At 40.8% G+C, this 12,572-nt stretch overlaps 1 protein-coding gene across 2 annotated transcripts; it reads right to left on the bottom strand.

Annotated features, from left to right (window-relative positions):
• Positions 1-394: 394 nt before the first annotated feature.
• LOC132894442 (THAP domain-containing protein 6-like) lies at positions 395-6,566 on the bottom strand. Of its 2 annotated transcripts, none has more exons than XM_060934264.1 (4): positions 6,401-6,566; positions 1,268-1,460; positions 1,039-1,158; positions 395-950 (listed from the first exon to the last, which is right to left on the bottom strand). In XM_060934264.1, exons 1-4 carry the CDS (start codon positions 6,478-6,480, stop codon positions 732-734), a joined length of 612 nt encoding a protein of 203 aa, XP_060790247.1. In that variant the 5' UTR covers positions 6,481-6,566; the 3' UTR covers positions 395-731. The 2 variants fall into 2 exon arrangements, with proteins under 2 accessions (XP_060790247.1, XP_060790246.1); XM_060934263.1 differs by lacking the exon at positions 6,401-6,566 and adding an exon at positions 5,500-6,370.
• Between the last annotated feature and the right edge of the window lie 6,006 nt (positions 6,567-12,572).

Genomic DNA, 12,572 nt, shown 5'->3' with positions numbered 1-12,572 from the left:
TTCTCTGACCTCTCTTATCAACAATGTGTTTCCACTCACAGAATTATTGGTCACTTCATGGGCTTTTTTTTCCTTCTCCTTTTTGCAAAATTCTGTGTAAATTCTAGGGACTCTTCTGTACGAAAGTGCCAGGTGATCAGAAGTTTCTGAAATACTCAAGTCGGCCCATTTGCTACCAGCATCCATGCAATTATTAAAAAAAAAAGTCACAGAGATGACACTTTTTCTTCATTCTGATGTTTGATGTGAACATTAACTGAAGCGCTTGACATCCATCCACTTACTGTATATAGTATTAACTGTACAATACACAGTATTTGATCAATCCCTAGTAGCTGATCAGTTCCTCAGTAGCAGGTCAACTGCATTATGGGTGGAAGTAAACAAAACTACAAAATATTATACATTTATGTGCAAAAACAAGGCAATATTTACAGGCTCATGGTATTTTACATCATGATCAGGCAAAATCTTTCAGTACACTGTGGGAGAGAAAACTCTTCAGCAAAGCTGGTGAGGGATCCTGGTTCCAGTACACTAACTGGGGTAATAGTTCGACACGGAGGGCCCACAAGAGAAAATCCAAAAGGAATGGTATGCATGGAGCATTTAAACAAAAATTATTTGCCTCAAATTAACTAATTCCTTTTGTGCCACAAAACTGAAATATTTAATACCCTCTTAAAGCTGCACAGTGCAATTTTAACGAACTTAGCAAGAGTTAGTGACTTCTAAAGATTTGAATACATGTACAGTCTTTGATGAAGTTCATCAGTGATGAGATTTCTCTTTTTTAGATCATCCAGGGCACTGTTTAGTGTTGTCTTGCACCTCCTCTCTCTGTCCTTGGCATTGCGGAGTTGACGCTGGAGGCGCTCCATGTTTGTTAGGGCCTGAACCAATCTGTCTTTCACCCTGTTTGGTGAAGGATCCAGTGCATATGAATGCTCCTGCTCCCCCCCCCCCAAAAAAAAAATATCAGGCTCCATGCATATTCATTCCAGTCTTTTTTTTTTTTTTTATTAAACAAATACTCACACCACAAACCAGAGTTTCAGGTTTTAGTTTCTTGGGATTGCTGTCTGCTTTCATCACCACTACTTCATAAGGAGCTGCAGCCTTTTGTGATGTTGCAGTCTTTCTTGGTTTAATAGGTTTCTAAAATAACATTTTGTTGTTTTAGGAAATGCAACAATTATGTAAGTTATGTTAACAAACCATTTTAGAATTTATAATAATAATAATAATAACAACATCACATACATACTTTCTGAAGGTGTGCTGGGAAATTAAAAATTGATGGGACGGCTCCTTCACGCAGGCGAACAATCTGCCCAGTTCGGTCAACAGCATCCTCTGTGAAATGTTTGCTGCACAGAACTGAATGAGGAGTGGCTGAAAACCCCTCTTTTCTGAGGGCAGTCTCCCAAACTTTTCTCAGTTTAGCATCAGTAGGAAACCTTAAATACATTTACACACAAATATAACTCGGCATTAGTACTTTTAGAAACACTGACAAACCACATATGCTAGTTATATTAAAAAGGGTGATTCCACAATCAGGGTGCTATTTGTGCAGCACTGAGATTACATTTACAAATATAGCTAAACAGTCCTTCACGATAATCTACACGCATATTTCAGATAAACAATCAATAATAAAGCCTTGCTACAGAATCCACTTAAATTAATGAAAGCATGAGATGTTAAATAAATCCATTTAAAACATCTTTTTACACATATCCTACAGCTGTCAACTCTGTTTCCTGAACACATTCACTGACAGGAAGTTGCAATATTCCGATTTCCTCAAGTTCATGCAAAGTAGAAAAGCAAGTTTTCATTTTTTTCATGATATCGTGATCTCAGCTGATGAAATCGCAACCTTGTTTCCCAAATTATATACTGAAAATAAATGATTAATTCAAAAATTATAAAGTGATTAGAATGTCCGAAATGTCCTCTACATTAACCAGGTTTGTGTTTTTACTAATTATATGGAGCCACTGTCCGTAATGAAGACTTGTGTGTATATGTTTGCTAACAAACTACCAATAAAACATTAGTATTGAATTTAAAAAAAAAACTCAGAGAAACTGAGTTAAGTATTGCATTTGTCTACATAATAAATTAACTGAAAAAGAAGAAAAATTAAATCAGTATTAACATCTAAAGCTTTTATTAAAGCTAAAGTAAAACTTTTTTTTAAAAAGTTATAATAATCTTGAAATACACAATCTTAGGTTATATTTGCAAAAGTCTTAGGCATATGTAAAGGAATGCTGTAGACCAAAACCGGCTTAAAAAATAATGAAATTCCATCCATTATCTGTAGCTGATTATCCTGTCCTACAGGGTCGCAGGCAAGCTGGAGCCTATTCCAGCTGACTATGGGCAAGAGGCGGGGTACACCCTGGACAAGTCACTAGGTTATCGCAGGGCTGACACACAGAGACAAACAACCATTCACACTCACGGTCAATTTAGAGCCACCAATTAACTTAACCTGCATGTCTTTGGACTGTGGGGGAAACCGGAGCACCCGGAGGAAACCCACGCAGACACAGGGAGAACATACAAACTCCACACAGAAAGGCCCTCGCCGGCCACGGGGCTCGAACCCAGAACCTTCTTGCTGTGAGGTGACAGTGCTAACACTACACCACCGTGCCACCCTATAATGAAATTGTTTCAACATAAAAAAATATATTATAAACAGCAGTAAGCCATAATAAATGAACCAGTCAATATTTGGTGTGAGATAACTCCGCTTTTTTTTTTAAAGTAGCATGGCAGTTAGATAAGGAAATGAGCTGTAGGTTTTACTGACCATCTTACAGAACCATAATCGTTTGAGTAGGGTGCGCACATCCAAAAAACTCTTTGCAGGTGCCAGACAAAAGTATCAGATAATAAAAGAAAGTAGGTCTGCACACTGCTGGATACGCTCCAAAAAATAAACTTTATTTAATTAAAACAAGCAACGTTTCGATCACCCTGGATCTTCATCAGGCATATGCCTGATGAAGATCCAGGGTGATCGAAACGTTGCTTGTTTTAATTAAATAAAGTTTATTTTTTGGAGCGTATCCAGCAGTGTGCAGACCTACTTTCTTTTATCATCTTACAGAACCAGCCACAGTTCTTCTGGACACTTTGTCACACTCGCTTCTTAATTTTGCACCAAAACCCAGTAGCCTTCATTATGGTTTCTGTTTTAATCTAAAAAGAGTTCATTAATGTAATACGCTGCTCAGATACAAACTTGTTTAAAATTTGCAATAGCTAAAGGGTTGTTTTACAGTCAGGGTCCAAAATTCGTGTCACAGGGGTCCAAAATTCAAATTGATTCAAACTGGTTCTTGTACCAGTTTTTAAGTGAAGGACAAGTTAAAGAACAGATTTCAGGTAATTTTTTGACATACGATGAAAATAATCATTTTAGATATGTTATTTTATATTGAAAAATTAGCTGTCTCGGAGAGGACATTTTTTGGACACAATTACATACTAATTTGATCAAAATAGTCTGAAAACTTACTGGCATTCAACATTAAAACTTAACTATGTTTCCAATGATTTGGAACCAAATATTTGTTTTATGGTATAAAGAATGATTTAAGTGCATCCCTTTTGGAGCTACCTGTGGTCAAAAAAGCACTTTTTCTAAATGACACGAGTAATGTGTATGGTCGTTTTGTGTAATCTGCTACAAGATAAAGAAGATTAAGTGGAGCTTTAAGCAGGGCTGGGAGAAACAAATGAAGTGATTCTCGGAGAGGACTTTTTTTTTTGACAATTCAGAATCCACTACTTCCATAGCGCTTTTAAATATAAGGCTGTAAGCTTTGTGTTAGTTGTCTCTAATATTTATGTCCCAATATCTTGACCACATTTTAGGATGAAAATAATCATTTTAGATATGTTATTTTACATTGAAAAATTAACTGTCTCGGAGAGGACATTTTTTGGGCACAGTTACATACTAATTTGATCAAAATAGTCTTAAAACTTACTGGCATTCAACATTAAAACTTAACTATGTTTCCAGTGATATGGAACCAAATATTTGTTTTATGGTATAAAGAATGATTTAAGTGCATCCCTTTTGGAGCTACCTGTGGTCAAAAACACACTTTTTCTAAATGACACGAGTAATTTTGCTAAATATGACATATATGGCCATACATTCACCAAAAATAACATTATCACCAATTTTTTTTTTTTTTGCATGGTAAAGAGCTATCACAGGGTTACAATAAACAACCAAGTTTATTTAGTCAAGCCTTTTGATATTGAAGATAATAAGTGTTAAATGTGATTTTTAGCTTACATGCCCTGATTGTAAAACAACCCTAAAGGCTCATGGAATCACCCACCCAAAAAAAGCCTATTAGCAAAATATAGAAAGCCTAGTGCAGAAAATAATACAAAGCCTATAAACAAAAGTGGTATCACCTAGCCTGGGAAATCCCATGCTGCTTTGCACAATCGTTCCGATCTGAAAAGACAGCATGGAAACTATGGTCTAAGGCTCGCCTGAGTTAGGGAGCCAATCAGAGAGTGGGGAGGGTGGAAAGACGGTGACGCGTACTACTCGACAAACGGAAGCTTGTAGTTTATTTGGGACTGTTTACGGATCACATTTAACATGGCGGCGAGCGATACGAACCAAACTTTCGATCAAGCTTTGTCTTGCACAAACGGCGGCAATCGTTCGGTGCCATTGTTTTCCTATTTTTGTTTTGCCTTCTCTTTCTCTTTCCTTCTCTTCTTCGTCGCTCTAACTACGTCACCGGGTACAACTGCCATGATTGGCCATGGGCTACGGATACGCCAAATGATAGACATTTGCAACGTCCAATAAACGGCCGTTGACAATCGTAAACCACACCTCCCCTACGAGAAATTCAATAGGCGGATTCCAGACCATATTTCACTTGTGACATGGTCTGGTGTTAACCAGACTAGGTATCACCACACCATTGAAGTGAAACTACATTAGTCGGTAGTTTTGTAAACCTGATCCTGTGAGCAGTTTATATGAACTAACAAAAAAAAAAAAAGTTTATATGAACTAACAGAAGCAGTGGGTTTAGATCACCTCATTTAGGATGGCACGTTAACTCCGCCCCCTTCGCATTTTCAAGAACTTGGAAGTGAAGCTACTGAGGCGCCGTTTACACATACCCGGGGATTTTTAAAAACGCAGACCTTTGCCTTCGTTTGTGCCTTTCGTTTATACACAAACGGATTTTTTTTTCCTCTGAAAACGATTCTTTCTAAAAACCCCGGCAAAAGTGGAGATTTTTTGAAAACTCCGTTTTGCGTTTGTGTGTAAAGAGACCAAAACGGAGTTTTAGGCAATCTTCGCGCCACAAAAGAGCGACCATTGTACATATGACAAGCATGGAAATACTCAGAGTAGCAGCATTTCTGTTATTAAGAGCTATATTCGCCTGTTTGCTTTTGAGAATAAAGCTCATAAAGCTCATTGACCAGCAAAGACGCATTAGGGCTCGGAGGGCAGCAATTGCGGAGCTTCTGGTGACCAAAAGAGCCCGACCGTACCACCGCCAGCGATTTTGGGTTCGGCCTGGACGGTCTGCTATCTGGTGGGAGAATTTCGAGAATGGCATTGTCGTCCCGGAGGAATGGCAGGAAAATTTCAGAATGTCGCGATCCTCACTCCTGTCACTCGCAGAGTTGGTACGTCCGTACATACAGGGTGAGTGTACACGCATGCGCGCTTCTCGATGAGGCTTCTGATTGGTTTGTGTGGAACTGTCATTCTCCTAACACTGCCACCGAGTTTGACAGCTCTTGACAGCGTATTTATGCGGATCAATATAAACGTAATTAAAAAAAAAAACCGCAGCTGTGCGCACGAAGTTATTTTGGAAAACGGAGTTTAGAAAATATGCGTTTTTAAAAATACCCGGGTATGTGTAAACAGCGCCTGAGGGTTTGGTTTTTCCCCACACAACTCCAGATATATTTTAAGACTTTTCTTTAACAAATATGAGTGGGTGGAGTCTCAAAAGGAAGTGTATAGGAGCAATATATCCGGCTGGCCTTTGGGTTCCCCTGCAAATCTGTTGTTATTCTTCAGCGTTTCTACGTTACAGGTTTCCTTCAGTCAGAGCACTCAGGCTGTTACTGATGGAGTTCAAACACAGCTACAAAACACAAACACGGCGACTAAAGTTAATGTTACTCTACCACACGTCAACAAACTCCTCTTACTTAACCTTAAACTTACCATTGGTCATTACAAAACGTTAAGAAAGTAAGTCGAGGAAAATATGATCGCATTTATTCGGTAAACAACAAACTGTCAGCGGTTGACGCTAGCTCGCTAGTCTCTGTGTCAAGACACACACATGATCAGAAGTTTCACCTGTGGAAAGTGACACCATGTTTTCTTAGATATGCGTTTCGACGATTCTTACACCCATACGCTGCACATTGTACCGGCATTTTCCAAGAATATTTTAACGTAAACGAAATGGACCTATCTAAGATGGAGGCGCTGTTGACGTGTCTTTTCAGCCAGATGAGCCAAGATAATCAACCAGACGTACAGGAAGTAAAAGGAAGCGTTATGACGCGATTGTGTCAAATTAAAAGTCATCGTCTCGGCTATTTATCACAATTTATATTAAATATCTTAAAGCCATTGCAAACGTTTTGAATCCTTTATAAAGCACTATATCTAGATTAAAACTAGATTGGGGCGGCACGGTGGTGTAGTGGTTAGCACTGTCGCCAGAAGGTCCTGGGTTCGAGCCCAGCGGCTGACGAGGGCCTTTCTTTGTGGAGTTTGCATGTTCTCCCCGTGGGTTTCCTCCGGTTTCTCCCACAGTCCAAAGACATGCAGGTTAGGCTAATTGGTGGCTCTAAATTGACTGTAGGTGTGAGTGTGAATGGTTGTCTGTGTCTATGTGTCAGCCCTGTGATGACCTGGCGACTTGTCCAGGGTGTACCCCGCCTTTCGCCCGTAGTCAGCTGGGATAGGCTCCAGCTTGCCTGCGACCCTGTAGGACAGGATAAAGCAGCTACAGATAATGGATGGATCCTAAAGCCATTGCAAACTTTTTGAATCCTTTATAAAGCACTTCATCTAGGTTAAAACTAGATTGGGGCGGCACGGTGGTGTAGTGGTTAGCGCTGTCGCCTCACAGCAAGAAGGTCTGGGTTCGAGCCCCGGGGCCGGCGAGGGCCTTTCTGTGCGAAGTTTGCATGTTCTCCCCGTGTCCGCGTGGGTTTCCTCCGGGTGCTTCGGTTTCCCCCACAGTCCAAAGACATGCAGGTTAGGTTAACTGGTGACTCTAAATTGACCGTAGGTGTGAATGTGAGTGTGAATGGTTGTCTGTGTCTATGTGTCAGCCCTGTGATGACCTGGTGACTTGTCCAGGGTGTACCCCGCCTTTCACCTGTAGTCAGCTGGGATAGGCTCCAGCTTGCCTGCGATCCTGTAGAACAGGATAAAGCGGCTAGAGATAACGAGATGAGATGACTCTGCCTTGTTGGTCGAGTCCGTGGAAATCTCTTGTTTTACAGAAGGACTCGAAACACACTGAGCTTTATATCTGGAGAGCTCTAGGCTCGTCAGAGTGAAACCATCTGGCCGCCATATTACCACTCCCATCGCGTGTATTTGACTTGTGTTAAACTGTCATATCCAATCAAATTTGCTCCAAGAAAAGCATCTCCTGACTCCCCCCCCCCCTTCGTTACCTCCTCTGTTATTCTCTCAACATTACCCCCATTCCTTACATATTTTTATAGCGCTCCCCTTCACTATTATTTTTTTTCTTTTCCAGTCGTATCTGATCATTTTTTTTGAATGACTCTTACAACTATAATTATTTCAATGGAGATTATTTACACTCTTATACAGTGTATCTTTCTTTTTCATATAATTATTTTTCCTTTTCTATCCATCCATCTATCTATTATTCCAACACAAAGGCTGTACAATATCTCCTTTCTATTTAGGATAGTTGTTGAAACAGGATTATTTTCTTGTGTTATTTGCCATTTTCACTTCATTCTCACAGTCATGTCTTAACAGTATTTGTTGGTCATATTGATCGCAAGCCTATCCCAGCTGACTACGGGTGAAAGGCGGGGTACACCCTGGACAAGTCGCCAGGTCATCACAGGGCTGACACATAGACACAGACAACCATTCACACTCACATTCACACCTACGGTCAATTTAGAGTCACCAGTTAACCTAACCTGCATGTCTTTGGACTGTGGGGGAAACCGAAGCACCCGGAGGAAACCCACGCGGACACAGGGAGAACATGCAAACTCCACACAGAAAGGCCCTCGCCGGCCACGGGGCTCGAACCTGGACAGTCTTGCTGTGAGGCGACAGTGCTAACCACTACACCACCGTGCCGCCGGAATCATAAATAAATAGATAAAATAAGATAGATAAATAGATAGATAGACAAAAGAGAAAGATACACTGTGTAAGAAAAAACTGAAATAATCTCTGTTGAAATAATTATAGCAGTAAAAGAGCCGTTAAAAAAAACGATCAGAGACTGGACTGGAAAAGGAAAAAAACAATAACAGTGAAGGGGAGTGCTATAAAGACATAAGGAATGTGGATAAAGGTGAGAAAATAAGAGGAGGTAATGAAAGGGGAAAATAACTCAGGAGATACTTTTCTTGGGGCAAATTTGCTCTGATATCACGGTTTAACACACAAGCCAAATACACGCGACGGGAGTGGTAAGATGGCGGCCAGATGGCTTCACTCGTCGCTACAGCGGGGAATGGGCTATGAGCTCTCCAGATTTTATGTAAAACTGTGTCTGAACATTAGAACAGCGCCCTCTGCTGTTCAGACACGTGACGCTGCAAAAAAAAAACAAAAAAACCCTGGCTGTGCGGGAGAGGGAATTCCGGTTCTTTTCATTGAGTCGGATCATTTGGGTCATTTCACCGAGCAGACTCGACTCTGTCGGCTCCCAAACGGCTCGTTCTCGTTTTTTTAAAAACCGGATAAAGTTTGCAATACTATCAGCGACTGTTGTTTTTCTTTGCCTAACTATGACTGATATTGTTGCACGAAACTTTAATCTATCTTCAAATTATTAAAACAACATTATTTCGCATTGGAGTCACTATTTACACAATTGTTAAATCACCAAGACGCTACAGATGTCTATTGACGAAGAGCTTACAAAATGTTATTGTGCGTGCTGTATCTGTGCTTCATTAAGAAATCCGTTTCCTTTTATGACACCCTTTTATGAGACTCAGAAACACGTTTCCTAATCACCCTAACGAACAGGGGGGGTCCCAAAAGCCTCTAACACTAAGAGCATAATTAGGTGAGAGTGTGTTCATTGCGATACTCGCTCTACCGTTTAACGATCATTGATTGATTTGATTTAGTGAATTCAATATACAGTGGTGCTTGAAAGTTTGTGAACCCTGTAGAATTTTCTATATTTCTGCATAAATATGACCTACAACATCATCAGATTTTCACACAAGTCCTAAAAGTAGATAAAGAGAACCCAGTTAAACAAATGAGACAAAAATATTATACTTGATCATTTATTTATTGTGGAAAATGATCCAATATTACATATCTGTGAGTGGCAAAAGTATGTGAACCTCTAGGATTAGCAGTTAATTTGAAGGTGAAATTAGAGTCAGGTGTTTTCAATCAATGGGATGACAATCAGGTGTGAGTGGGCACCCTGTTTTATTTAAAGAACAGGGAGCTATCAAAGCCTGATCTTCACAACACGTGTTTGTGGAAGTGTGTCATGGCACGAACAAAGGAGATTTCTGAGGACCTCAGAAAAACGTTGATGCTCATCAGGCTGGAAAAGGTTACAAAACCATCTCTAAAGAGTTTGGACTTCACCAATCCACAGTCAGACAGATTGTGTACAAATGGAGGAAATTCAAAACCATTGTTACCCTCCCCAGGAGTGGTCGACCCAGGGGCGTCACTAGGCCTTTTTTACTGGGGCACGTGCCCCAGTAAGAAAATGTTGAAAGATTTTCGTAACAAACTAGTTTCTTTGTCAGATCATTTATCTACTGTAAGTTGTAGGTCAGAGTGTGTTTCAAACTTCTATCGCCTCTTCTTTCTAACTAATTTTCTGATTGGTCTGGGAGATTCTCACTGTAAACATAGCGTGTGTGCGTGCGGCGTGCCATGAGTCCATTTAGCCTACTGGAGAGATGAGTCTACTCTTTGGATGAGTCAGAGAACGGGCTCTGGATGAGTTAAGGTAGCGTGAAGTTTTTGCAACAAAACTAAGCAAACCATATTCTAACAAACCCAATAAACTACATCGAATTAAATGATATTAAATTACTTTTCCAGATGGATATCAGACAATTCTTCTCACGAAGCAGAGACAGGGGCAGGGAAACAGTGACAGATGAGGAGGAGGGTGAGAGAGGTAAGATTCAGGTTGTAGGCTATGTCCTAGTCAGTCATAACTAACCAGCTAAGTTCGTGAATCGTGAGAGTTGAGGTGACATGTTTAGCATCAGCATGCATTAAAAGCCCAAATGCCAACAATAAATTTTTTGGGGACTGGGATGTGTTTTCCGTCTTGTTGACCTATTCCTTGCATAACTTCATCCACGAGAGCATGAGAATTATCCACTTTGCATACAGTAGGTTGGGGACAGGAATGTTAAGGTGCATTGTGCAGGGGGGGGCATTTTGTGTGTGTGTGTGTCGGGGGGGCAGTGCCCCAGTAAAGCTTAATTCCTAGTGACGCCCCTGGGTCGACCAACAAAGATCATTCCAAGAGGAAGGCGTGTAATAGTCGATGAGGTCACAAAGGACCCCAGGGTAACTTCTAAGCAACTGAAGGCCTCTCTCACATTGGCTAATGCTCATGAGTCCACCATCAGGAGAACACTGAACAACAATGGTGTGCATGGCAGGGTTGCTCTCCAAAAAGAACATTGCTGCTCATCTGCAGTTTGCTAGAGATCACGTGGGCAAGCCAGAAAGCTATTGGAAAAATGTTTTGTGGACAGAATAGAATAGAATGCCTTTATTGTCACTGCACAAATGTACAACGGAATTTAGTTCGTCACAGGAGACCAAAATATAACTTTTTGGTTTAAATGAGAAGCATTATGTTTGGAGAAAGGAAAACACTGCATTCCAGTATAAGAACCTTATCCCATCTGTGAAACAGGGTGGTGGTAGCATCATGGTTTGGGCCTGTTTTGCTGCATCTGGGCCAGGACGGCTTGCCATCATTGATGGAACAATGAATTCTGAATTATACCAGCGAATTCTAAAGGAAAATGTCAGGACATCTGTCCATGAACTGAATCTCAAGAGAAGGTGGGTCATGCAGCAAGACAACAACCCAAAGCACACAAGTTGTTCTACCAAAGAATGGTTAAAGAAGAATAAAGTTAATGTTTTGGAATGGCCAAGTCAAAGTCCTGACCTTAATCCAATCAAAATGTTGTGGAAGGACCTGAAGCGAGCAGTTCATGTGAGGAAACCCACCAACATCCCAGAGTTGAAGCTGTTCTGTACGGAGGAATGGGCTAAAATTCCTCCAAGCCGGTGTGCAGGACTGATCAACAGTTACCAGAAATGTTTAGTTGCAGTTATTGCTGCACGAGGGGGTCACACCAGATACTGAAAGCAAAGGTTCACATACTTCTGCCACTCACAGATACATAATATTGGGTCATTTTCCTCAGTAAATAAATGACCAAGTATAATATTTTTTGTCTCATTTGTTTAACTGGGTTCTCTTTATCTACTTTTAGGACTTGTGTGAAAATCTGATGATGTTTTAAGTCATATTTATGCAGAAATATAGAAAATTCTAAAGGGTTCACAAACTTCCAAGCACCACTGTAAATACATACAAACAAATGTACATACATGGATGACACAAGAAAGTGAAAACACATTTCTACTGTGGTCTATAAAATCAAGTGACAAAATGAAGGGAAAATAGAATGCAAAATTAAAATAAAGAAATCTCTAGCCGCTTTATCCTGTTCTACAGGGTCGCAGGCAAGCTGGAGCCTATCCCAGCTGACTACGGGCGAAAGGCGGGGTACACCCTGGGCAAGTCGCCAGGTCATCACAGGGCTGACACAGACACAGACAACCATTCACACTCACGGTCAATTTAGAGTCACCAGTTAACCTAACCTGCCTGTCTGTCTGTCTTTGGACTGTGGCGGAAGGAGCACCCGGAGGAAACCCACGCGGACACGGGGAGAACATGCAAACTCCACACAGAAAGGCCCTCACCGGCCACGGGGCTCGAACCCGGACCTTCTTGCTGTGAGGCGACAGCGCTAACCACTACACCACCGTGCCACCCTATAAATAAATAAATAAATAAATATGATAATATAAAAAGATAATACTGTACAAAAGTAATTAGTGCAAAATCGTAGCCAAATGCTTTGCGATATGATGCTTTTAGGAAACCCAGCTCAGTGATTTCCATAGAGGGGAAAAAAAATCATATGCGAGTCGGCTAAATGAACCGGTTCAATGCTCCGACTCGTTCGGGAACGACACCGTG

Source organism: Neoarius graeffei, chromosome 11, assembly GCF_027579695.1.
Source record: "Neoarius graeffei isolate fNeoGra1 chromosome 11, fNeoGra1.pri, whole genome shotgun sequence".
In the NCBI taxonomy this organism is placed as follows: Eukaryota; Metazoa; Chordata; class Actinopteri; order Siluriformes; family Ariidae; genus Neoarius; species Neoarius graeffei.
This window is presented reverse-complemented; position numbering and strand designations above follow the sequence as displayed.

Coding starts and splice junctions, on each gene's coding strand:
- LOC132894442 (XM_060934263.1), bottom strand. CDS start 5,744: ATGCGTGTACACTCACCCTGTATGTACGGACGTACCAACTCTGCGAGT. Junction 1,461..5,499: donor GCCCTAATGCGTCTTTGCTG/GTCAATGAGCTT, acceptor AATGTATTTAAG/GTTTCCTACTGATGCTAAAC. Junction 1,159..1,267: donor TCCCAGCACACCTTCAGAAA/GTATGTATGTGA, acceptor ATGTTATTTTAG/AAACCTATTAAACCAAGAAA.